The 27347-nt window shown below is 44.0% G+C and overlaps 1 protein-coding gene across 2 annotated transcripts in view; it reads left to right on the forward strand.

Annotated features, from left to right (window-relative positions):
* LOC311134485 (S phase cyclin A-associated protein in the endoplasmic reticulum-like) overlaps positions 1 to 27347 on the forward strand; it is a 100346-nt gene that overhangs the window by 13612 nt on the left and 59387 nt on the right. Inside the window, exons 5-19 of one of the 2 annotated variants that reach the window (XM_084168172.1) lie at positions 4095 to 4195; positions 6142 to 6258; positions 7028 to 7155; positions 7347 to 7603; positions 8387 to 8716; positions 10140 to 10307; positions 10470 to 10533; positions 14888 to 15023; positions 15155 to 15266; positions 15702 to 15842; positions 16106 to 16261; positions 16365 to 16507; positions 17060 to 17141; positions 17302 to 17454; positions 19900 to 20007. In XM_084168172.1, the coding sequence (XP_084024298.1) occupies positions 4095 to 4195; positions 6142 to 6258; positions 7028 to 7155; positions 7347 to 7603; positions 8387 to 8716; positions 10140 to 10307; positions 10470 to 10533; positions 14888 to 15023; positions 15155 to 15266; positions 15702 to 15842; positions 16106 to 16261; positions 16365 to 16507; positions 17060 to 17141; positions 17302 to 17454; positions 19900 to 20007 (2196 nt within the window). The remainder of the gene's footprint in view (positions 1 to 4094; positions 4196 to 6141; positions 6259 to 7027; positions 7156 to 7346; positions 7604 to 8386; positions 8717 to 10139; positions 10308 to 10469; positions 10534 to 14887; positions 15024 to 15154; positions 15267 to 15701; positions 15843 to 16105; positions 16262 to 16364; positions 16508 to 17059; positions 17142 to 17301; positions 17455 to 19899; positions 20008 to 27347) is intronic. The other variant, XM_084168173.1, reaches the window with a different exon arrangement.

The raw sequence follows: 27347 nt of genomic DNA on the forward strand, positions 1-27347 counted from the left end.
GAGTTGTTAAAGGAGGCTCTCCCTCTCTCACATTCCTGTTGTTCTCTGGTTATCGTCAGAGGGGCCTTTGAAGGCTTGCTGGTGAGAGAATTATCACAGGGCACTCTCCTGGGTCTGGCTGGAGGGAGTGGATATTGATGACATGGTGTAAACAGTGTGGATGTGTGCCGTGTGGTTTTCGAGGGTTGTGCTAGTGGGCTTGGCATGGAGGCCAGGCTGGCCGACTGGAAGGGAAACAGTGCCGGAGTCTCTGTTTGGGGCAGCAATGAATGTGAAGTTCTGTGAACTCAACAACTGAAAGGATAGGCTACTGCTAGCACACAATAAGGATATTGGGATTTGTTATGAAATTATTGCTGCTTACAACTGAGGAGTTTCATTCCAAAACACTATATATACATTTTCAGAAATGATGGTAAATTAGCTTTTATTATTTAAAGAAATTATGAAAGAGATTGGTGTGTTTTTTTCACTATCTAATCACGACATGGGGTTGTTCAATGTGTTTGTTTAAAATCTATCACTTGGTGGTTTCATTTCAGAGAGACAATTACGTTTGTTTTTAGCAAAATGCTATATATCTGCCTCACTCTGAGAAAGTAGTAGTATTGCTAGGTTTTACAGTCAAATGTAACAAAACTACATTTTATAATCAAGAAATATACAAATGATACATTTGTGACATCTATATCTATATCTATATATATATATATATATATATATATATATATATATATAATTCAATACAATAAAATCAGATCTATATGTAAAACATTTCCATTTGACATTTTAGGCATTTAGCAGATTCTCTTATCTAGAGTGACTTATTAATTTTAAGATGGCTAGGTGAGACAACCACATATCACAGTCAAATATACAGGATACAAACATTCCATTCCAGCTAAACAATGGATATATAGCATTTAACAAAATAACACATTTTCATACACATCTAAAATCTATGAATAAAACATCTTAGAACAGTAATATTTTACAAACACATGAAGGTAGCCCCATAAGCAATCTTTTCTGATGAAAAAACCCAAATGTGAAATATTGGTGGCTATAACGTTTTGGAAATAACCTCTGCAACTGTTATCTGTTATCAGTGGTGTACTTGTACACCAGGCATGGTAGGTTGTTGTGTGTCACTGCAGCAGCACACTAATACCCTTGTTTACTAGGCAGGGCCAGTAGTGTAATACTGCTTCAGGGCTGTCCTGCCATGTTGATCTGGGTCTACTCTGCTCTGCTGTATTGATGAGTCTGCCATGCTGCATTATGCTGAGCATGGTTGTGGTGACCGCGTGTGGTCAGTGCTGGAACACGCTGCCCCTGCCTGTGGTCTTCATGCTGACAGTGGGGCTGTGTGAGATGTAGTCTGGCTGCTGTGTTGTGTTCTCACCCCAGTGTAGTCTAATGCTCTGGGCTGGACTATCCCTGTCAGTGCCAGCCAGCCTCAGCCTGGCCCTAATGGACTGACTGACTCTCTGATAAATGATTGAATTAGCTGGAGGGGAAGCAGAGTGCTCTGATACCACCCGGCCACAATCCCCTGGAGCGGTGTAAATCTGCACTTTGTGCTCTCACACAAACAGGCCCACTGCGCTGGTCTGGTGACGCGACATCACTTTGTACTCAGGCCTATAGACTAGTTTTAGATATTTAGAACTGTGAGGAGATTTTGATTGTGTGCTTCTGTTTTTTTGAATGAGACTAACAGACAAACAGATACAGTTCAGCCCTTACTTCATCAACACTGTTTCTTCCTGTGTGGTTCCCCCCAAGCCCCAGCCAGGAGAGCCATCCCATGCAGCAATCTGATTTATGCTTGTATATTAATAACGCCCACATCTCTTTAACCCACAGCCCCCAATTCTAATGAGTTATTTCTTATAAACCATTTGTTCCGTCTGGGCCCTGATTTATGCCACATCATACTATGCTACCATGCAGGGAAGGAGAGCTACAGTAGAAGGGATCTACTGCAGCATAAATTATGACATTGGAGAAACTTCAAGGCAAAAACAGACATGATTGGCACATAATATATTGTCAGAAACTAAAAGTGAAATTGGATTAGCTTTCACTCAAGTAAATGTTTTAGCATTTCATTGTTACTGGAGTGACCATGTTTTTACTGTTCATCAGGCTTCATATGGCCTCTAGCAGGTTTAGACTTTTATGCAGTCCTCAGGAAATCTTAAGTACTTCTATTTAGGTGAGTAGTATTTGTCGGCAAGTGTGTTGGTTTGTGTCGTGAACATGATTTTCAGTGCCTTCACTCAGTGTCACACTAGGCAGTGCCTCCCTCTGTCCTCAGCTGTTGCAGCCTTCATTATCAAATGAAACCAGCGCAGCAGCAGAGGGCCTGGCTGGGGGCTGTTAACTAGCTCTAATCAGCAGGCCTGCTGCTGGACACATCTTTCACTGGGCTGACTTCTCTATTAACTAAAAGCACCAATTACCACTCCCCCCCCCCCCCCCCCCCCCCCCCCCACACACACTCCCCGTCAATCACCAACGCCTGTTTCACCAGAGCTCTGCCTGGGCTGACTGCTGAGGAGGGGACAGACAGGCTAAAGTCTTCACAAGCCAGTATGTCCCCTCTGTCGGTTTCACTAGAGCGCTGGGCTGAGGAGAGGACCGGCTCTAGCCTTCACAACTCACTATGTCCCCTCTCAGTGAGAAACAAACATGAACCTCATCTCTAACAGCTAGGCTAGTGCACATACATTGTGATTTGTTTTATTTGACAATGTCAGATGACCTATAATAATTAAAAAATTTGACTCATTATGTAGCCTACCAGTTTGACTGAGTTCCTAGATTTTGCATTTCGATAGCCACTTTCACAGAGGATGGGAAATGAACAGTGGTTAGAGTTGTTCTAGCTCCTAGGCTCTGAGATTGGGTATCAGATGGACAATAGGTGGCGTCACCAGACTCTCCCTGTGCCAGTAGCAAGAAATGATTACAAGCCAATTAAATTTGTCTTGGCCCCTCTGGTAATGTCATTGGTAATTTCAGCCCCACCTCTTGTGGTGGATCAGTGGTGCAGGGAGAAGTATTTTTACTGAGATGTTTTTGTCCTCCATTGTCATGGGGCTGAATAGAAGGGCCTCTTACCTGTGTGGGTGAGATATGCTCTACTGACTGTGACTGGGCCTGGCCCAGATGCCCGCTCCTCTATGTGTTATAGAGGTCCTGGGGGGGTTGGGTTACTGGAGTCCCAGAGTGCTGTGAGATTGGAGCTGGATAGAGCCTCTGAGGTTCTCCACAAATAGAGACAATACACAGGGGGCAGAGATCTGTACCACTTGTCCCTCACTATGGCTGTTTCCAAAGTTAACCTATTACAAGAACAGTCTGAACTGAATTTCAAATCATAATCTCTAAGACAAAGTAGTTTCTCATTGTACTGATATTATATGTGGATGATTGCAGGGGTAGTCAAGCGCCTAAACAATCTGAGGGGGCACAAGGTACGGTGAGGATGTTTGGGGGGGGGGGGTCCAGAGGGGGGGCTCGGCCCCTAGTCCGTAAGTTGGATCATTTTGAATTTTTCAAACACCTGAAACCGCTTTTTCCTGCTATCTAGAGCCATAATCATTATGCTTAATTCCATGTAAAATATATGTATATTTTTCTGCATACCTAAGCATACCTCTTGAGCTGTCTTTATCCTCCTGACTGGTGGTTCTTTTTAAAAACAAAACAAAGTATGCTTCTCTGCTAAATTCTGGGTAAAAGATTTAAAGGAATGTGAGTCTTATTCAGTACATTTAGTAATTGCTTGCTTTTCTAAATTCCAGCTAACATGGTTAAGATAGCTACTCTAACTTGATTAACAGCCTGAAATGGCTTCTTGGTAGCTAGGCTAGTTATAAGGTTGGGAGATCGGGAACCAGTCTGGGCTAGCTAAAGCAAACTTCATAAAATTGACAAATGGCTAGTAGTATTACAGAAGAAGAAAAAATGAAAAATCTGAGGGGGCAAGTACCCCTGTGCCCCTTATGGATGTTTGTGTGATTGATGATGGCTACACTGAGATGCTCCTGTGTCTGTCTGAAAGGTGTTTGTCTTTATTTAAGGAGGTGCTGATGATGTTGGACAACTATGTGCGGGACTTTAAAGCTCTCATTGACTGGATCCAGCTGCAGGAGAAGTTGGAGAAAACAGATGCCCAGAACAGGTGATTGATCTATGCCTTGTCTCTCTCTCTCTCTCTCTCTCTCTCTCTCTCTCGCTCGCTCGCTTCCTCTCTCTCGCTCTCTCTCGTTTTCCATTAGCGCCGGCTGTCGTAGGGCTGGGTGATATCGAATTAATTTGATTCATTAAAATGTATGTCTTTGCAAGATATTCCAAATGCCTGTATCGCAAGAATCTAGATATTATTTTAGATTTTTTTTATGAGCGTTTATGTCCGCTTGTTCACGTGTTGTATTGTTGGTCTCATCTCTTTCGCTCCTTCTGTGCTGTGTGCACCTCCCCATTTACACCAGCGATCTGTATATAATGAAGAGATGCACGTCTCCGCCCTAACAATGGGAGTCGTTGTCCCAAAGACGGGAAGGCAAGCGACAAGCTTAGGTACAAAATAAACCCATAGAAACACATTGGGCTTATGTTGGATCGTTTGTATTGAGAGTGAAACCTCTCGCTTCGCCTCTTCCTCTCTGGTTTATACACACCAAGCCCCTCCCCACGCCAACAAAGTTGAGAGATCACATGGACACCAAAACACATTGAGACATTATTTTACTGTAATAGAGGAGAAGTTAACTTTTCTAACGATACCCTTTTTATGTCTCAACTACTCAAATTGCGCATAGAGCAGACACTACTAAAATGAGAGTATCAATGAACATTGATTCTGGAAAATGAAAGCTCAGTTTGTCGAGCGTGGCATTGATAATTGGGGCCCAAACGGAATCCAGGCAACGGAATTGAACAATATAAATCTTTTCTGAAGAGGCAATGAGAATGTCCCTGTTTGTGTGTGTGCGGTGCGCGCGTCTACCACTTTATGTAGCCGTTAGCGATGATGCTAATGAAAACAGTCGTAGATGGAAAGGCTTTCCCAAACCTGGCAGAATATCATAATTATTTTCATCAATCCATTTGTTTTGCAAACTCTACCATCAAGTGCGCTACAAAAACACAGCTTAACAACAACCTCTTGCAAGGTGCACACTTGAATTCAAGGGTAACTACACCCACAAATCCACATTTCGCAGATTTTTCCCAGACCTCAAAAGTTGTCTCTGGATGTGGTTTAAACATTTGTGGACTTAGAACATCTCGTTGTGGACTTCCAACATCACATTTGGTTGTTTTCCTATTAAAAATGTGATTTTGAGAGCGAAACCCTAAAACAACTGGGAAAAACTAAAACCTGGAAAAACAAAACCTTTAATTTATTTTTCAAGATAATGTGGGCTATTTACCTAATGTTTTTGTTTGAATAAAATACATAATATGAAGAACAAACATTGTGTCCATTCCTATCTTGCAGTAAAACCTTATCTAAGACTTTTAATCTCAAGAGAAGACATGTTAAAGGTTTGTTTTCTAACTTAGAAAATAGGCCTGATCATATAGGCCTAGACCAAGACAATATCCAAAACAAGGCATTAGAATGTACCAGAGGCCACCAAAATAGAGCTCCTTCTGCAAAAAAATCCTTCGGCCTAGGGGCGCCTGTCTGACTAGTTTTTCTATTTGGCTGGCTACTCTATGTACTTGTGGAAAACACTGCTTTCGCTCTCTCTCGCTGTCATTTGGTCTCTCGCTCTGTCTCACTCTCTCACCCCCATCACTCCCTGAGGGGAACCTCTAAGTGACATCTCTGCTCCATGGCATTGAGTCACAAACACACTGGATCAATGGCTTCTCTTTAACACAATGACCACAACACCTGTAAATTGACTGAGGTATAAAAATCCAAGCTCTTATGTTGCCTTCCAATTTGTACATTTTAACATTGACTGTTAATCAATCAGTCAACCTTTGTATGTTTCTGTGTTCCATAAATTGAGTTGTTTTTAGGTAAAGTGAGACAAAAATCTCCCCCTGAACTATGATACTACAGTATATTTCAAGTTTATGAAAAACTTTCTTTGTCCTCTCTGAATCCAGACCCACGTCTTTGGCTTGGGAAGTGCGTAAAATGTCCCCAGGTCGTCATGTGATGCCTAGCCCCTCATCTGACAGAATGGTCCCATCTCCTAGTGCTCGCCGCGCCCTCAACTTTGGGTAAGATTTCTCCATCTCATTTCTGGTTCAGTTGATAGCCCTAATCTCCACTGTTTCTGATCTGAGCTCAAAGTGCTTACCATCATGTTAATTTAATGACTGACAGTCATTATGAACACACAGCAATCATCAAAATCTCTTGTTGTTTTACTCCCCATCAGCACATTCTGGGAAGCAGCACAATCTGTTGCCTCTCAGTATTGTTCAGCTGCAGCATGGCTGACATTACGTGTAATACGGTCAGCCATCATTAGATGTTTACAGTTCGCGTAAAGGGAACACAAATGCTAAAACCTCTAACAAATCAATGTAAGATATGATGTGTCGACTGGTCTAGGTTGGTAGAGGCTGCTTTGTGATCTGCTGATGGTGAGGCATTTGTTTAATGTAATTTGTCGAGTCTCACTGACCTCGCCACAGAAACAGTGGGAGGTGTAGATAAAAGTGTGGTTAAAGACTGCTGAATCATCAGTTCAATATGTGCAGTTCCCTGTAATAGAATGCTGCAGGAAATGGGTATTGATCATGAAGGAGGTCTGTTGCCTGAGCCAGCCCTGTGGGACCTGGGAGTGTTGTGTTGAAAAGCCCAGGCTGGAAGAGGCAGATGGAGCTGCTCACCTTAGGGTCATCTCTTTTTTGGTTTGAGTATTTAGTGATGTCCTCACAGCCATTGTAGTATTTCTGTACAGTGATCGTCTCTGGTTGAAATGCTTTTGTGTGTGTTGGCATTGCTCTCTTCTGGTTCTGATTTATGTGTTTATCTCTCCAGTGGTCCTCCACCCACACTGGCGGTAGCTCGTCTGTCTCACACGGGCCCCAGCTGGGCTGACCGGGTCAAGTCCTCCCAGTCCCTCCCTGTCCCCAGCCAGGCCAACACCTGTCCTGTAGAGAAACCAGGTAAGTAGAGCTCCCTCCACCACATCTATAGAATGAACTACATGATCCTCATCATGTAGTGCACCACTGATGTCCTTTTGTCGTTAGTGCATATCCCTCTGAGTGTGTGTCCCCTTCTGATTTAACGTCTATGGGGCATCAACATTTGTGTTTTGTTCTCTTCTTATTTGTGTGTGTCCTTCTGTGTCCAGGTAAGAAGGACTCTGAGGGCTGGGAGACAGTCCAGCGTGGACGTCCTGCTAGGCCTCGCTCTGCCGCCATCGTAGCCAAGGTCAGTCCAGTCCTGGCCCACATCAGCCCTAAAGACGACACGAACAAGGAGAACCAGCAGCTCCTTGGCAGGTCCTGTCCCCTGGATAAAGACAAGGGTCACTGTGAACAGCCAATCCCTGAGGAGCCCGTCCCCCTTGAGGAGACAGCAGGAGACTCAGAGAAGGGTAACATGCAGGTACTGAGCGTGACGTCACTCACCCTCCCAGGAGTCCCCAGATATCATTTATTCAGGAAGACAGGAGACGTGGAGCAGAGTAACTCAAAACCGTTTTATCAGCCACATTGTTTTGGTTTTGTGCTCCACAGTATTCATAGACAGCCTGTCCAGACGGGGCATATCAGTTTTAACACGATTGATCGTTCACTGACATTTCAGAGGCAGAAAGATGCCATTTTCACTCTCATTAAATAAATACTATCTCAATGCCTCAGAACACACTGGTTAGGGGTGAATTCTAGGCATTGCTTGATTTAGACAGATTTCATGTATTTCCACATTTATACTGAACAAAAATATAAACGCAACATTAAACAATTTCAATGATGTTACTGAGTTACAGTTAATATAAGGGCATCAGTCAATTGAAATAAATTAATTAGGGCCTAATCTGTGGATTTCCCATGACTGGGCAGGGGCGCAGCCATGTGTTGGCCTGGGAGGGCATAGTCCCACCCACTTGGGAGCCAGGCCCAGCCAATCAGAACGAGTTTTTTTTTAAATGTCATTTCATGAAACATGGGACCAACATTTCACCATTTGCGTTTAGATTTTTGTTCCATATAGTTGATTATATCACCTGATGAGGTTTGGGTGTTTAGGGCATGTTAGTGCCAACCTCCCTGCATGATGTGTGTTTTCAGCTGTGTGTGTTAATCGTTTTGATTTGTGTTACTGCTCTCATGAAATGCTTGGAATATGCATGTCTTTAATATTGTGTGTGTGATTGTGTCGGTGCAGCCCCCAGCAGACAGTGTGCAAGACTCGGGGCAGTGTGTCGACGCACCCTGTGAGGACGCGCCTCCGCCCATACCAGCCCCAATCCCTTCCCTTACCCAAGCCCCAGACCCTACCCCCTCCGCAGCCCTATCCCTACCAGCCCCAGTCCCTTCCCTAGCCCTCCCTCCGTCCCTAGACACGGCCCAGATGGATGGGCCTAGTGCTCTGGGGGACAAGGGGGCTGCCGGGGGCGCGTCACAGGGCACGGCAACATCTGCTCCAGGACAGGCTGAGACTCCCATGGCAGCGGTGAAACTGGAGAGTGTGCTGGACCCCACAGAGCTTTCCACTGTGAGTGCTGAGCGATGGAGGTAGCAGAGGGAGGGGAGGGCTCAGTGGTGGGGGGGGGGTCAGGGATCCCCTAGGGGCCTTCACCGCCTAAACAAAGTCAATCTACAGAACCTCCAGCCACAATGTGAGATGACTTGCTGCACAGCCCCCTCAAAACAGCCCCGTGCCAGGCAGGACAGTTTACATGGTGTTATTGGTGGTGGGCTGTGAGAGGATGACCATATATATCCGGTTGTGCGAGCTCTGAAAGCAGTGTCTGTCGTGTTTGTTGCTGGAAGTGGCCAGCCCAGTTGTTATGCTGTGTTGAGGAAGTGGGCAATAATCAAAACTTGACTGTGATTTGAGCTGAAATGGTGAGGAAACCTGTGACAGGGTGTCCAGTTCAGAGACAGATTCAGCCCAAATGGCCAGGGGTCATGGCATGTGTACAATGACTGTGTCAGTTTGTATTCTGTAGCTGGTCTCCACTGTGCATTAGTGATCAGCAGCCGTCCTGTGTCAGGTTTATTACTGCCTCTGTAGTCTCTCTGCAGTTAGTCAGGGATACCCTCCTTCACTAGCAGGGCTACTGTCTGTCATAGATACCTCCACAGCACTTTAACCTCTTATTGAGGGTTTCTCAATACCTAGAGATGGATGTCTTTTAAATGGTATACAGGGAAAGTTATCTAAGCTTAGATCAAACGCAGGCAGAACTGGTCTTAGTTCTGGACCATGCCAGACACCTCTCTGGGTGGCTCAGATAAGCCCAGTGCTGTTTTGACTCCCCTGCAGGCCCCTAGTTAGAGACAAACAGCCTCGGTGGTGAGAGAAACCTCTCCCTCATTCCCCTTATTAAGTTAGACTGGAGCTCTGGCCTCTCTGGACTGGAGTGCTGCTAGCTGTCTGTCCTCCCTGATAGTAATTTTGGACTAAGGAAAGACTATTTGTCAAGTTCATGTCGGAAGTGTAAAGACTAATAGACATTGAGACATTTTGGGCGCCATCATCAGGCTATTTAGACTAATCTAGTAAGTATTTATTCCAACCTGTATTTCATTTGTTTTGAACTAAGTCAGTGAAATGGTCACATAGTTGTGCCTCCTTCCACCATCTCTTCATCCTCACAGTGAACTTGTTCTGCATGACTCCTGAATGCTTCCCCAACTGTGATCTTGTGATTGGTCATGTGATGCAGTTTGCTTTTTGGTTTGATCTTTTCAGTTTTGACATTATGACACAAACTTTTCAAAATGGTACTCTTAGAGCTATATGAAATGAAGACACATTCTTGAAATAAAACTCAGGGAATGTTTTAAGTTGATCACACCAAACATATTTCAAAATCTTGGTAAAACCAATAGACAACATTCTTGCATGTTGTCAAACCTGAATGACTGAGGAAGTTGCTGTATGTGAGTATGTGTGTGTGCTGTCTGTCCAGCCACAGTCCATGGCAGAGGTCCTGGCTAAGAAGGAGGAACTGGCTGACCGCCTGGAGAAGGCCAACGAGGAGGCTATTGCCAGCGCCATCGCTGAAGAGGAACAGCTGACCAGAGAGATCCAGGCTGAGAACAATGACCTGGAGACTGACAACGAGAGTGACTTCTCTGTAAGACACATCACACACTCACACTTTTCTTTGGCCATATGAAAGTAGTTAGGTAGAAAATGTGAAGTGGTAGGATCTCTTTCCCCAGGTCTTGAGGTTTGCTCACCTTGCAATATCCTTATGATTGTCACTGATCATGAACTGATCATCTCTCTCTTCCAGGCCAGCATTGGCAGTGGAGGTGTACTCAACATGGATTGGAGTGACATGTTAGCCGACTACGACGGTAAATCTCTTTTCAGTTTATTTGTAATTAATCTACACTGTACAAAAATATAAAGGCAACATGTGAAGTGTTGGTCCCATGTTTCATGAGCTGAAATAAAAGATCCCAGAAATGTTCCATATGCACGAAAAGCTTATTTTTCTCTGTTTTGTGAGCATTTCTCCTTTGCCAAGATAATCCATCCACTTGACACGTGTAGCATATCAAGAAGCTGATTAAACAGCGTGATCATTACACAGGTGCACCTTGTGCTGGGGGACAATAAAAGGCCACTCTACAATGTGCAGTTTTGTCACACAACACAATGCCACAGATGTCTCATGTTTTGAGGGAGTGTGCAATTGCCATGCTGACTGTAGGAATGTCCACCAGAAATGTTGCCAGAGAATTGAATGTTCATTTCTCTACCATAAGCCACCTCCATCGTTTTTGAGAATTTGGCAGTACATCCAACCGGCCTCACAACCACAGACCACGCACGTGTATGGCGTTGTGTGGGCGAGCGGTTTGCTAATGTCAACATTGTGAACAGAGTGCCCGATGGTGGGGTTATGGTATAGGCAGGCATAAGCTACGGACAATGAACACAATTGCATTTTATCGATGGCAATTTGAATGCACAGAAATACCGTGACGAGATCCTGAGGCATGTCACCCGTTGAGTATGTTTGGGATGCTCTGGATCGACGTTTACGACAGCAACTTCGTACAGCCCTTGAAAATGAGTGGGGCAACATTCCACAGGCCACAATCAACAGCCTGATCAACTCTATGTGAAGGAGATGTGTCGCGCTGCATGAGGCAAATTATGGTAACACCAGATACTGACTGGTTTTGTGATCCACGCCCCAACTTTTTTTTTAGGTCTGAAGTTTACATACACTTAGGTTGGAGTCATTAAAACTCGTTTTTCAACCACTCCACAAATCTCTTGTTAACAAACTATAGTTTTGGCAAGTCGGTTAGGACATCTACTTTGTGCATGACACAAGTAATTTTTCCAACAATTGTTTACAGACAAATTATTTCACTTACAGTTTAAGTCGGAAGTTTACATACACTTTAGCCAAATACATTTAAACTCAGTTTTTCACAATTCCTGACATTTAATCCTAGTAAAAATTCCCTGTTTTAGGTCAGTTAGGATCACCACTTTATTTTAAGAATGTGAAATGTCAGAATAATAGTAGAGTGTGATTTATTTCAGCTTTTATTTCTTTCATCACATTCCCAGTGGGTCAGAAGTTTACATACACTCAATTAGTATTTGGTAGCATTGCCTTTAAATTGTTTAACTTGGGTCAAACGTTTCGGGTAGCCTTCCACAAGCTTCCCACAATAAGTTGGGTGAATTTTGGCCCATTCCTCCTGACAGAGCTGATGTAACTGAGTCAGGTTTGTAGGCCTCCTTGCTAGCACACGTTTTTTCAGTTCTGCCCACAAATTTTCTATGGGATTGAGGTCAGGGCTTTGTGATGGCCACTCTAATACCTTGACTTTGTTGTCCTTAAGCCATTTTGCCACAACTTTGGAAGTATGCTTGGGGTCATTGTCCATTTGGAAGACCCATTTGCGACCAAGCTTTAACTTCTTGACTGATGTCTTGAGATGTTGCTTCAATATATCCACATAATTTTCCTTCCTCATGATGCCATCTATTTTGTGAAGTGCACCAGTCTCTCCTGCAGCTAAGCACCCCCACAGCATGATGCTGCCACCCCCGTGCTTCACGGTTGGGATGGTGTTCTTCGGCTTGCAAGCCACCCCCTTTTTCCTCCAAACATAACAATGGTCATTATGGCCAAACAGTTCTATTTTTGTTTCATCAGACATGAGGACATTTCTCCAAAAAGTACCATCTTTGACCCCATGTGCAGTTGCAAACTGTAGTCTGGCTTTGTTATGGCGGTTTTGGAGCAGTGGCTTCTTTCTTGCTGAGCGGCCTTTCAGGTTATGTTGATATAGGAGTCGTTTTGCTGTGGATATAGATACTTTTGTACCTGTTTCCTCCAGCATCTTCACAAGGTCCTTTGCTGTTGTTCTGGGATTGATTATCACTTTTCGCACCAAAGTACATTCATCTCTAGGAGACAGAGCACGTCTCCTTCCTGAGCGGTATGACGGCTGCGTGGTCCCATGGTGTTTATACTTGCGTACTATTGTTTGTACAGATGAACGTGGTACCTTCAGGTGTTTGGAAATTTCTCCCAAGGATGAATCAGACTTGTGGAGGTCTACAATTTTATTTTCTGAGGTCTTGGCTGATTTGTTTTGATTTTCCCATGATGTCAAGCAAAGAGGCACTGAGTTTGAAGGTAGGCCTTGAAATATATCCACAGGTACACCTCCAATTGACTCAAATGATGTCAATTAGCCTATCAGAAGCTTCTAAAGCCATGACATCATTTTCTGGAATTTTCCAAGCTGTTTAAAGGCCCATTCAACTTAATGTAAACGTCTGACCCACTGGAATTGTGATGCAGTGAATTATACAGTTGAAGTTGGAAGTTTACATACACTTAGGTTGGAGTCATTAAAATGAATTTTTCAACCACTCCACACATTTCTTGTTAACCAACTATAGTTTTGACAAGTCGGTTAGGACATCTAGTTTGTGCATGACACAAGTAATTTTTCCAACAATTGTTTACAGACAGATTATTTCACTTATAATTCACTGTATCACAATTCCAGTGGGTCAGACGTTTACATACACTAAGTTGACTGTGCCTTTAAACAGCTTGGAAAATTCCAGAAAATGATGTCATGGCTTTAGAAGCTTCTGATAGGCTAATTTACATAATTTGAGTCAATTGGAGGTGTACCTGTGGATATATTTCAAGGCCTACCTTCAAACTCAGTGCCTCTTTGCTTGACATCATGGGAAAATTTAAAGAAATCAGCCAAGACCTCAGATAAAAAATTGTAGACCTCCACAAGTCTGGTTCATCCTTGGGAGCAATTTCCAAACGCCTGAAGGTACCACCTTCATCTGTACAAACAATAGTACGCAAGTATAAACACCATGGGACCACGCAGCCGTCATACCGCTCAGGAAGGAGACGTGCTCTGTCTCCTAGAGATGAATGTACTTTGGTGGTCGAAAAGTGATAATCAATCCCAGGACAACAGCAAAGGACCTTGTGAAGATGCTGGAGGAAATAGGTACAAAAGTATCTATATCCACAGTAAAACGAGTCCTATATCGACATAACCTGAAAGGCCGCTCAGCAAGGAAGAAGCCACTGCTCCAAAACCGCCATTAACAAAGCCAGACTACGGTTTGCAACTGCACATGGGGACAAAGATCGTACTTTTTGGAGAAATGTCCTCATGTCTGATGAAACAATAATAGAACTGTTTGGCCATAATGACCATCGTTATGTTTGGAGGAAAAATGGTGTGCTTGCAAGCCGCAGAACACCATCCCAACCGTGAAGCACGGGGGTGGCAGCATCATGCTGTGGGGGTGCTTTGCTGCAGGAGGGACTGGTGCACTTCACAAAATAGATGGCATCATGAGGAAGGAAAATGATGTGGATATATTGAAACAACATCTCAAGACATCAGTCAGGAAGTTAAAGCTTGGTCGCAAATGGGTCTTCCAAATGGACAATGACCCCAAGCATACTTCCAAAGTTGTGGCAAAATGGCTTAAGGACAACAAAGTCAAGGTATTGGAGTGGCCATCACAAAGCCCTAAATCCTATAGAAAATGTGTGGGCAGAACTGAAAAAGCGTGTGCGAGCAAGGAGGCCTACAAACCTGACTCAGTTACACCATTTCTGTCAGGAGGAATGGGCCAAAATTCACCCAACTTATTGTGGGAAGCTTGTGGAAGACTACCCGAAATGTTTGACCCAAGTTAAACAATTTAAAGGCAATGCTACCGAATACTAATTGAGTGTATGTGAACTTCTGACCCACTGGGAATGTGATGAAAGAAATAAAAGCTGAGAGAAATAATTCTCTCTACTATTATTCTGTCATTTCACATTCTTAGGATCACCACTTTATTTTAACTAACCTAAAACAGGGAATTTTTACTAGGATTAAATGTCAGGAATTGTGAAAACTGAGTTTTTAAATGTGTTTGGCTAAGGTGTTTGTACATTTCCGACTTCAACTGTATCTGTGACCAACAGGTGCACATCTGTAGTCCCAGTCATGTGAAATCCATAGATTAGGGCCTAATGAATTTATTTCAATTGACTGATTTCCTTATGAACTGTAACTCAGTAAAATCTTTGAAGTTGTTGCATGTTGAGTTTTTTTAATATTTTTGTTCAGTGTTTATATAATTAAATGTGTTGTTGATGCTCTTGCTAAAGACACAGATGTGGTCAATGTCTAGACTCACCTCTCTCTGCAGCGAGGGAGCCCTGGCGTCAGAGCACCTCCTGGGGGGACATCGTGGAGGAGGAGCCTTCTAGACCCCCTGGTCATGGAATCCACATGCACGAGAAACTGTCCTCACCATCTCGTAAAAGGTGAGACCCACACACCCTCATGTCACACGGAAGTTTGTCAGAGAAAAGATCTTGGTGCATGTCAAAGTTCACTGCTACTGTGCGTAGGACGATTGGGGGAGAGGAAAGTTGTTTTTTCTGTCTGTTGGCAGAACCATTGCAGAGTCTAAGAAGAAACATGAGGAGAAACAGCTGAAGGCCCAGCAGCTCAGAGACAAACTGCGGGATGAGAAGACCCACAAGCTGCAGAAGCTCCTGGAGAGGGTGAGTGGCCATGCAGTGCAGAGCCAACAGGAAACACCACAGCCTCAGTCTGGCCACGGGGAGAGCTTCTGTCAGCACACTGCCAGATAGAATCACTAAATATCAGAGGCCAGCTCTGTCTCTCTCAGCCCAGCTGGCCACAGACGTGTCTGGGAGAGACGTAGCCCAAACTCAGTCTTTCATGCCGTTTGTTTTTGTTCTCCAGGCCCTCGTGGGATGAGTGAGCCCTTGAATAATCCTGAGTATTAACCACATAAATACATGAAGTGGTGTATATTCACGTTAATCCCTGTGGGCATGGGACAGAGCGGGTGGCAGCAAATGCTTTGAATGCAAGACACCATAAAAATGTCTACCTTGGTTAGAGAAATGTACATGAGTGAAATGAGCTGACCCAAGCGGTCTGTCCCTCCCTCTCTTTTTTCCCCCTCACAGGAGAAGGAGGTCAGGAAATGGAAGGAGGAGTTGTTGGACCAGCGGCGGAGGATGATGGAGGAGAAGTTACTCCATGCAGAGTTTAAGCGGGAGCTGCAGCTCCAGGCCATAGTGAAGAAGGCTCAGGAGGAGGAGGCCAAGGTACAGGACTGACCCCTGGAACACTGCACACCTAGCTACATGTCCAAGAGTTGAAGAATTTCCTAATTAGATGTCCCTTGTGATAAGAATTTTTTGACACTGAGAATGTTCTTAAAAGCAAAGACAGGACCACTAAAAAATGCAATGGCTAACTAGAGTAGAGGCAGACTTAAAACAGTTCTTATATTAATCACTTTGATATTTTTTTGTAGCTCAGTGAGTCAGGCTTGTTGACCAGTGGCCTTGTGTCTGACTCTGTACAGGTGAATGAGATAGCATTCATCAACACTCTGGAGGCCCAGAACAAGAGGCACGACGTTCTGGCCAAGCTGAACGAGTATGAGCAGCGCCTCAACGAGCTACAGGAGGAGAGAGGCAGGAGACAGGAGGAGAAGCAGGCCAGAGACGAGGCTGTACAGGTAACAATGGACAGCAGCTCCCTCTTTCTTTCCCCCAGACCTCTCTGCCTTACCCCAGTGTACAGTCCCACTGACTGGCTGTGGTCCCTGTCTGTCTCCACAGGAACGTAAGCGTGCTCTGGAGGCAGAGAGGCAGGCGCGGGTGGAGGAGCTGCTGATGAGGAGGAAGGAGCAGGAGGCGCGCATCGAGCAGCAGAAGCAGGAGAAGGAGAGGGCCAGGGAGGACGCTGCACGAGAGAGGGCCAGGTCTGTACCACCTGGCTCACAGTCGGAATCACCCATCTTTTTTGGACTGTCAAATGGTTCCAATGTGCTTCATGTGCAATATCGGGCTACCTGATGGGACTTTTGATAAATGCTGAAAATCGCCAATCCAAAATAAACTTTCTACCACAGTGACCATTTTATTTTTGCAAACACTCTTTGATTCTGAGTTCGGACATATACGTTTGTATGTGAATTATTTCTAAGATGCATACTTTCTGTTTTTCTTAACTAACTTCACTCGAGCATAAGAGGGAGGCTTGCGCTACAGTGCTGGCACATGCACAGATCAAATACACTGCTGGAACGCCGATTTAAACTGTTTACATGTCATAATCATTTGAAAGATTGCTCAGAAAACCAGGTGTTTTAATCGGCGTATGCTTACTTAGATTTTGACGTTACAATTAACATAAGCAGAGTAAGGTGTATACATGACTAACGCCATACTCGGCCTACTGCCATAATCAGCTTAATATTGAATTATTAGTGTGCATGTAAATGTACTCACTGTTTTTGTTGTCCTCTCCACAGAGACCGAGAGGAGCGTCTGGCTGCCCTCAGTGCTGCTCAACAAGAGGCCATGGAGGAACTGCAGAAGAAGATCCAGATGAAGGTTTGTGAGGCTGCTGCACCTCACTCTTGCCCTCCGTTAAAGAACATACTAAAGTTTACATTTCCTAGTTGCAGACCAGACAAACGTTTACATTTCCTAGTTGCAGACCAGATGAAAGTTCCTCTTAATCTCATGACCTCTTGGTTGTTCTCCTTCCCAGCACGATGAAAGCAGTCGCAGGCACATGGAGCAGATTGAGCAGAGGAAGGAGAAAGCAGCGGAACTCAGCAGTGGCAGACATGCCAACACTGACTATGCCCCTAAACTGACACCGTATGAGCGCAAGAAACAGTGCTCCTTGTGCAATGTTGTGGTATGTACACACAGTCCAAGTCTGAAATGGTTTTGGGTGATCTGTTTTTTAACTAGATGTCTTTCTATTGTTCTTAGTGTAGATGCTGATTTTATAATTTGCCCAGTTGTCCTTGGCACATATTCCCTCTGACACTAGACATGCCACTAGACACCAGACGTCTGGTAACATTAGACAGATGCTGACATACTAAGTAGAGAACCATTTTAGCATATACATTCTAATTGGCTTGATCCACTCTCCAGTGAGAAGTTCACCCTTTTCTTAATTAACTTAATGCCTTGCAATAATTTGTGAGGCTGATTGGCTTACATGCTTAACCTAAACTGGAACTGAAGGGGAAAGCAGCAGCAGCTTTGTGGCAGTAGAGCAGCTGCTGATGCCCCCTCCATTGTTGTTTGGCAGACTGTATGCATAAAAATGCTGACGAGAAGGTGATTCAGAGGATTTTGGGATAGAATGTATTTAAATGAGAATTTAACTGCATTGATTAAACATGAACTCTGGGGTGGAGATTTATGACTGGGCATGATTTTCAAGTGACAGGCAACAAATCCATTGGCAGGCACATTTATCTGTGACGGACCCGGCCGGCTCTCACTGCAACAAGGTTGAGACACCTTGGAGCGCCAACTAGCATCAGATAAAGAGCAGTGTGTGGGTGGTAGAGGGGGGAATCTTGTTAAAAATGTCAGATGACCTTGGCTAGCATCTGACACCAGAGATCATCTATAGGTCAGCAGCCAGCACTCTATTTAATGACATTAAACAGAGGCCATCTGTAATATGCTTTGTTCCAGTCATGAGAGGGGAGGAAAACAACACAGCCACATCAACCACACCTCACGCTGTTTGTGTGAATTCTTCATCTTCACACCACTTTTTCCAATGCTTCTGTCTGTGTATAGTCCAGTCTTGCCCACAGTTTAATGTGGTAGTACTGTATCAGCTATTCAGTAGTGATGGAGGAAAAGATCGACACAGTTACGTATCGCAATATTATATTGATACTTTGACTCCAAGTAACGATTTAGCTAGATAGCTTTAGCTGGTGCTTGTCGGCTGTACCTGGGCCAAAACTCTGGTATTTTTCATCCTATAGCTTGTTCTGGGCAATTCTACGGTAACAAAATTACTCTGAGACTACGATTTTTCACTTTAAAATGTATGCCAAACAAAAAACATTGACTTCAAAGTTCAACAAACCATACAACTCTATGCACATGACTACCTTGAACTATTTGCGCAGTAAATAAAATAAACATTTACTGGAAAATTGTGCAGATGCTAAGTTTGGTACGAGTTATGGTAAAATCTCCCTCAGTTTTATTCTGTTACCAAAGTTTGTATCTGCAGAGTTCTTCCTGTAAATGTGTTTTTGTAAAAATAGTCATTGTGCATAGAGTTGTAAGGTTTGTTAAACTTTGAAATCAATGGTTTTTGTTTTAGTATACATTTTGAAGTGAAGAATCTGCATATTTCCGTTAACCTTGGAATTGCCCTTCTGCATTTTCTTTTTAAATAGTGAGCCAACATGTTTTCAGCACTTATTTCCATGACTTTTCTCATGCGCTCTCTTGTACCTCTGCAGCAACCATATAGTGAGCAATATGTTTGGAACATCAAATCGCAGTATAAAATCACATACATATAGAATCTTAAGAGTCGCATATCATATTGGCACCTAAGTATCGTGATAATATCGTATTGTGAGGTCCCTGGCAAATTTCCAGCCCTACTATTCAGTGTTGTTTTCCAAACATGTCACAGTATATGGTCACTCTGTGTGAGGAGCTAGAATGACAGAAGCGACATTAGTTAATCAGTTGGTGTGAGGAGTAATCGTTGACACAGAGTAGAGGGATGAAACACAAAATATTCTGCTTGATTTAAAAAAGGCATAGACCATCCTAGGGCAATCACGTTGTTGTTATATAGGCTACATTTGTTCACTGTAAATGTGTTTGTTGTGATGGATCATCCTGAGTGGATCTGTCAGCCACGATTTCATGCTGCAGTCTTTAGTATGGTCCTGCTGTGCTGTCAGATAGGAGAATATCATGAAATACAGCCATCAAGTCATTTTCAGTTTAACAATGCTCTCATGTCTGTCTGACACATATCACATGCTGATTGAAGAAACTACGCTGCCACCTTTCTTCTTGACCATGTCAATTCATTCCACTAAAGGCTTGTTGTGTTTAACATGCACAACATATGGATCTCTATCTGAAGACTGCATTTAAGTTCCTGACACCTACTAAAATATTAGGTATCACTATTTAGTCTGTTTGTGAGTGGAGGAGGAGAGGAAACAGTCTGTGATCTTATTGAAAACCAGTTGTAATGTATAGTTGCAGTAGCCTCCCATGGGGGGTGGGGACCCTGTTGACCCCCTCTGTCTCCATTGTCCTCAGCAGTGACCTCTGACCTGTGTGTTTTTAGATCACCACGGAGGTGCACCTGTACAGCCACACCAAGGGCAAGAGGCACCAGCAGGCCGTGAGAGACAGCAGCAGCATCCAGGGACGGGATCTCTCCGACGAGGAAGTGGTGTGTACCCCCAAGCACTTGTGAAAAATGTGAATTTTCCAGTGTTTTTATATACACTGCTCAAAAAAATAAAGGGAACACTAAAATAACACATCCTAGATCTGAATGAAATCATCTTATTAAATACTTTTGTCTTTACATAGTTGTAAATGTGCTGACAACAAAATCACACAAAAAATATCAATGGAAATCAAATTTATCAACCCATGGAGGTCTGGATTTGGAGTCACCCTCAAAATTTAAAGTGGAAAACCACACTACAGGCTGATCCAACTTTGATGTAATGTCCTTAAAACGAGTCAAAATGAGGCTCAGTAGTGTTTGTGGCCTCCACGTGCCTGTATGACCTCCCTACAACGCCTGGGCATGCTCCTGATGAGGTGGCGGATGGTCTCCTGAGGGATCTCCTCCCAGACCTGGACTAAAGCATCCGCCAACTCCTGGACAGTCTGTGGTGCAACGTGGCGTTGGTGGATGGAGCGAGACATGATGTCCCAGATGTGCTCAATTGGATTCAGGTCTGGGGAACGGGCGGGCCAGTCCATAGCATCAATGCCTTCCTCTTGCAGGAACTGCTGACACACTCCAGCCACATGAGGTCTAGCATTGTCTTGCATTAGGAGGAACCCAGGGCCAACCGCACCAGCATATGGTCTCACAAGGGGTCTGAGGATCTCATCTCGGTACCTAATGGCAGTCAGGCTACCTCTGGCGAGCACATGGAGGGCTGTGCGGCCCCCCAAAGAAATGCCACCCCACACCATGACTGACCCACCGCCAAACCGGTCATGCTGGAGGATGTTGCAGGCAGCAGAACGTTCTCCACGGCGTCTCCAGACTCCGTCACGTCTGTCACACGTGCTCAGTGTGAACCTGCTTTCATCAGTGAAGAGCACAGGGCGCCAGTGGCGAATTTGCCAATCTTGGTGTTCTCTGGCAAATGCCAAACGTCCTGCACAGTGTTGGGCTGTAAGCACAACCCCCACCTGTGGACGTCGGGCCCTCATACCACCCTCATGGAGTCTGTTTCTGACCGTTTGAGCAGACACATGCACATTTGTGGCCTGCTGGAGGTCATTTTGCAGGGCTCTGGCAGTGCTCCTCCTTGCACAAAGGCAGAGGTAGCAGTCCTGCTGCTGGGTTGTTGCCCTCCTACGGCCTCCTCCACGTCTCCTGATGTACTGGCCTGTCTCCTGGTAGCGCCTCCATGCTCTGGACACTACGCGGACAGACACAGCAAACCTTCTTGCCACAGCTCGCATTGATGTGCCATCCTGGATGAGCTGCACTACCTGAGCCACTTGTGTGGGTTGTAGACTCCGTCTCATGCTACCACTAGAGTGAAAGCACCACCAGCATTCAAAAGTGACCAAAACATTAGCCAGGAAGCATAGGAATTGAGAAGTGGTCTATGGTCACCACATGCAAAACCAGTCCTTTATTGGGGGTGTCTTGCTAATTGCCTATAATTCCACCTGTTGTCTATTCCATTTGCACAACAGCATGTGACATTTATTGTCAATCAGTGTTGCTTCCTAAGTGGACAGTTTGATTTCACAGAAGTGTGATTGACTTGGAGTTACATTGTGTTGTTTAAGTGTTCCCTTTATTTTTTTGAGCAGTGTATATTTCCACGCTGAGGTTGAAATAATACTGTGAAATTGTGGAAATTCGGATAATGCCCTTTTTAGTGTAAGAGCTGTTTGAAAAGACTGCCTGAAATTTCTGCCTGTTTTGGTGGGATGGTGTTTTTGCCTGCCTGGTGACATCACCAGGTGGTGAATTGGTTAATAGACCAATAAGAAAGAGTTCCAAACCTATCTGCCAATAACTGCTAGTTTTCAGTTTTCCCCTCCCCACCCAGACAGTCCAAGCAACATTTTTGTTTGAGAAATAGCTTTTTGCTAAGAAGCTATTTTTGACAATTTTGATTGAAAACATTCACAGTAAGGTACTTCATTGTTACCCAGAAATTATTTAATATTGAGATAAAAATGGCTTCATTTATCCTTTTTTAAAGGTCTTACCTCAGATATATAGATCCACCATCCCAACAAAAGAATACCTCTCAGACATTGTCTGTGATATTAAATTAAGGTTATTGTTGTTTATGACAAGCTCAGTATTATTGTTTGAATCCCATCATATAATGTTAGGCTCTCTCGCTGGCTTTGTGAGATTATAAATGGGCCCTGAAATGTAAACAGTTAGGGTTCAGTGACATCACCCCCTTGTCTACAGGCCATTCTGTTACAGAGCACTTTTTTCATGGGAAGGCTGCTTGTTAAAGGAAGGGGGCTTCTCATCCTGCTCTGCAATATGACATTTCCTTTTCAGCATGCTGCTCTTTGTGAGGCTGACAACTGTTGGTGCTATATGCAAAACCTGTGGCCCCAGCAGCTCCTTCATTCAAACCTGTTCTCACTGACTGATCATTAATCCCACCACCTTCCACTCTAAATCATTTGCTTTCCAACTGATGCCCATTTCTCTTTTTGACAGTATGATAAACAAGGCATTGGCAATGAAGGCATGCAACTTTCCAATACAGTACTGTGGCCACAGCCAGTATCACACTACCTCTTCAGACTGCCTTTAAACCATGCAATGTAGGCTATGCTTTACAATAGTAGTGGCTGGCGGGGTATGGAATGGCTTCGCTAACGGGTCCAAACGATTGCAAAATATGTACTATGGATCATCATCATGGTGTTCCCTGTGTAATAATAGCTATTTGTTGTAATGGGATGAGACAAGACAACTGTACTGGACATGCTCGTAGCATTTACTACACTGTTTCAATTATGGGCTATTTAGCCCTGATTTTGTTCCACGTTTTCATTCAGCTTTTGAGGGAAATCAAGCAGCCGTTAGAGAAATGTCCTGGGATTTTGTTTAGATAGACTATGCTGGCCTTTCTTTATTTATGTCCTGCTCATTTTGGTGTGCAATATTTCATTCATGCAACTGCCAACTATTTTTCAGCTGCTGGTTCCATAACTCTTGCTGGAATGAAAGATTTTTAATTAAAATTAAGATGGTTGGCTGAACTGTACAGAGGTCACTACATAGTTCTTCAGTGGAAGCGGGCGGCAGATGCCCCAAGGCTTCATATTTAGTCATTTCCTCTCGTTTTTTGAAGGACTTGCGAATTAAATAGAAGATACAATGATTATCAACAGGGCTGGATCGATGTGCAGAGAGAACGGCTGGGATTGCAATCACTCTCTTTACTTACTTATTAGTTGTCAAATGTCCTGTTTTATTGATATACGCAATGTCCAGGGCCCCTCGGGTTGGACATATTGGATTTATTTATTGGTCACCCTTGACACAGCAGCACAAAAACACCAGTGACCTCTCCAAGGGGATACTCATCCCTTCCCAGACAGCTCCTGCACCCTCAGCTGGGCCTCTGAGAGTGGGGCTGTGGGACTGGACTGGGCCAAAAGAGGGATCACTAGGCTGTGATGGACTCAGGCTTCTGAGTATGAGAGTTGACCTCCTGGAGCCAGCAGTAAATGAGGAGGGTGTTGATGATGAATCTCCTCTGGTGGCCAGAGACCCCTGTTGAAATACACAGAGTGCCAGCTGAAGTAACCCTGTCTCTGCCAGGCTGTTAGAACGAAGTGTACAGAGCTGTAAAGAGACTGAACTAGTTTAAAGGAGTGAAGTTGCGGTTCAGATTTCCTGGAAGATCAAATGTTTTTTGAAAGAGTTCTAAAGATGGAAGGCATTAAACATTGAAAGATGCATAGAGAATGGATGTGCATTTTTGTAAGTCTGTCATATTTATCATGTTATGTGTTGCTAGAGCTACTTGAATGTCACAGAAAGCATTCTGTTCCTTTTAAAAAGGAAAAAAAAAGGTCCTGTGAATAACTTGCTTGGATGGTGTGTAACTGGATCCAGTGTGCCATCACATTGTACCCAACATGACATACTGCTGTCTTTCACACCAAATGCAAAGCCAACCTCTGAATCCTTTGTCCTGGACAAAAGAGTTGGTGGGGGAACATATCACTTAGATTGTGCCTCTCTAAAGAGGCCTGTTTTCTAGGTGCTGTGGGTGTGTGTTTAGAAAGCCCCCTGGTTACTCCCTCCCTCCAGAACAGTGGTAGGTATTGTGAGGAGTGTGTGGTAGGTATTGTGAGGGAGCTCTGCCCTCAGGCCTGGCTCTGTGGACCATTGTCTTCCTGCTTCAGCCAGACACCTGTCTGTCACACATCCTCATCAGATCACCTGTCATGATACAAAATAATGACTCATTGTTAAGTTCAAATAGAAGCATTAGGCTATGACATGGTCATGATATCAATTAATTATGTAGATTAGTTAATATTTAAGATCCCTTCGAACTATCTTTGATGTGATTTGTGAGATGGCTCATGTTTTTGAGGTGTTACTGAAACGATTCCGTTAAGTAAACGGAAGGAGCATTGGAGTGGATAGGCTCTCATAGAGATGACTGAACAGCTGCCTCTCAAGCAAGGCAGAGCCACAGTCATGACTGAAAGGCTCAACTGCACAATATGGTATTGCAGACGTCAGCACACAATAAGTGCTTAGCTAATTCATTAAACACATGTATTCAAGCTTCTAGAAGGATTTCAGAAAATATATTTTTATGTGAATTTTCCCATCAGTAAATAGTCTTGATGTTTCTTTTTCCCACCAATCCCTTTAACAGGATGGTACCATTGATTCAACCACCACCTCACATTGATCTTTTGTTAATCCTATATCTCTACTGATCTTAGAGGAGCTGTTTTCTAATCACCTTTAAACCTCACCTTACAACAAATATTGCCATTTTGAAACTGCAGTAAAAGTGCAGTAACTGCAGTCAACTGTGGTATTTTGGACGCAGTAATTATAAAAAAAAATAATAATATTTTAGTCATTTAGCAGACACTCTTATCCAGAGCTACTTATTATTATTATTATTATTGGGGGGGGGGGGGGGGGGCTATGGGATTATTTAAGATGCTCTTTGATGAGGTAGGGTTTGACGTTTTCTGAAGATGGGCAGGGACTCTGCTGTCCTAGCATTAGGGGGAAGCTTGTTCCACCATTGGAGTGCCAGGACAGAGCTTGGACTGGGCTGAGCGGGAGCTGCCCTCCTGTAGGGGTGGGAGTGCCAAGAGACCAGAGCACCTTGAAAGCGCCTCGGCTACGGGCATGTTTGTCTGTTAGGGTAGGCTACACTACGGCTTTGTAAATGCCGATACAAAAGCTTCTCTGGAGATATAAACAGGCATTTTATTGTCTGTAAAGGAATGCCACTTCTGAAGCGGGACTAACGTCCATCACTAGGTAACCAGAACTGTCAATCAAATAATCTCGAGTTGCTGTGCCTTGCCAGCTGCCTGCTCGCAGACCACTCTCTCCTAAGAAAGTACTTTCAAGTTTCACTTACCAAGACATTTAATAGAAAGAAAATGCATCTAGCTACCCTAACTTTAAAAAAAAAACACAGCAGCACATCAATCAGGAAAATGTATTGTCGCCAGGGAAACGATACAGAACATTCTATGCCGCAGCAGAATTCTACTGTCTGAAAAGGTACAGACGCATCTGATGCGGCACTTTAATTGTCTGAAAGGTTATTGTCGCTATCGACATGTTACTGTAGCTGCATTCTGTCTGTAAAGGGTTGTGGTAGATGTAACGGAAAACCTTTATTTTTATTTTTTTATGGCTGTTTAAACATTAAGCAAAACTGGCCATTTGTCACATCCATAGTAGTGAGAGTACATGGTGTAGACACGGATCCTCTCCACGTCACCTGGTAGGAACGGCTTGCCAGGTAGGATGCAATCCAAGAGTGTGCAGAGCCGGAGATGCCCAGCCCTGAGAGGGTGGAGAGGAGCATCTGATGGTTCACGGTGTCGAAGCAGCGGATAGATCTAGGAGGATGAGAACAGAGGAGAGAGTCAGCTTTGGCAGTGCGGAGAGCCTCCGTAACCGAGAAGAGCAGTCTCAGTTGAGTGACCTGTCTTGAAGCCTGACTGGTTAGGGTCAAGAAGATCGTTCTGAGAGGGATAGTGAGAGAATTGGTCAGAGACGACACGCTCAAGTGTTTTGGAAAGAAAATAAAGTGATACCGGTATGCCGTTTTTGACGTCAGAGTTGTCAAGTGTTTGGTTCTTGAGGAGGGGATGAGTTGGCCACACAGCCAGTGGTCAGGGATGAGTTGGTGAGGGAAGTGAGGAATGGGAGAAGGTCTCAGAGATGGTCTGGAGGAGGGGATGGGGTTGAGAGGGCAGGTAGTTGGGTGGCCAGAACTCACTAGTTGCAGGATTTCATCTGGAGAGAGAGGGGAAAAAGAGGTCAAGGCGTAGGGTAGTTCTGTGTGAGTGGGGCCAGTGGACTCATTAGGCTGAGTGAATGAGGAGCGGATGTCGTCAACCTTTTCAAAGTGGTTGACAAAGTCGTCCACAGAGAGGGAGGAGGCGGGGTAGAGGATTAAGGAGGGAGAAGGTGGAAAAGAGTTTCCTAGGGTTATAGGCAGAAGCTTGACATGTTGAGTGATAGAAAGTGGCTTTAGCAGCAGAAAGGATGATTGGTCCTCTGGAAGTTTAGTTTTCCTCCATTTTCGCTCAGCTGCCTGCAGCCCTATTTTGTAAGCATGCAATGAGTCACTCAGCCATGGAGCAGGAGGGGAGGGCCGGCCGGGAGTAAAGGGGACAGTGCAAGTCATAGGATGCAGAAATGGAGGAGAGTAGGGTCGAAGAGGCAGAATCAGGAGGGAGAAGGATTTAGCGGAAGGGAGAGATGATAGGATAGAAGAGGAGAGAGTGAGGGAGAGCGAAGATCGTGACGACGCATGACCAGCTGGGGAGGGGCTGAGTGGCTAGGGTTGGAGGAGAGGGAGACAGAAAAGGAAACTAATATTTTCAGAATACTCTAAAATCTCAGGATATACAATTAACGTGAAAAATAATAATAATAATGGCAATACGAAAAATAATAACTCATGATCTACAGGAATCCTTTAAAGTGGACCACAAAAAATTACAAATACTTTGAATGCTTAATAAGTGACAACAAAGAACAAATATATAAAGATAACTTTATCCCTTAACAATATGAAAGCAGATCTAATTAAATGGAACTGTAGTGGGCATAATATTTATCATGTATGATATTATAAATACCTCACATGCGACTCGTAATAAGACTAAGAAATTAGTCCAACTCTATTGGCGCCAGAAACAGCAGTTGAACTGTTGAACCCAGTTCCTACATTTGAACATAAACATTGATTTTATCAAACAAAACTATGCTACATTTTTATCTCTGCGACCCTCCGCATGACAAATCAGAGAAAGATTACT

The sequence above is a fragment of the Coregonus lavaretus genome, assembly GCF_964263955.1.
Source record: "Coregonus lavaretus genome assembly, chromosome: 9".
NCBI classification, from domain to species: domain Eukaryota; kingdom Metazoa; phylum Chordata; class Actinopteri; order Salmoniformes; family Salmonidae; genus Coregonus; species Coregonus lavaretus.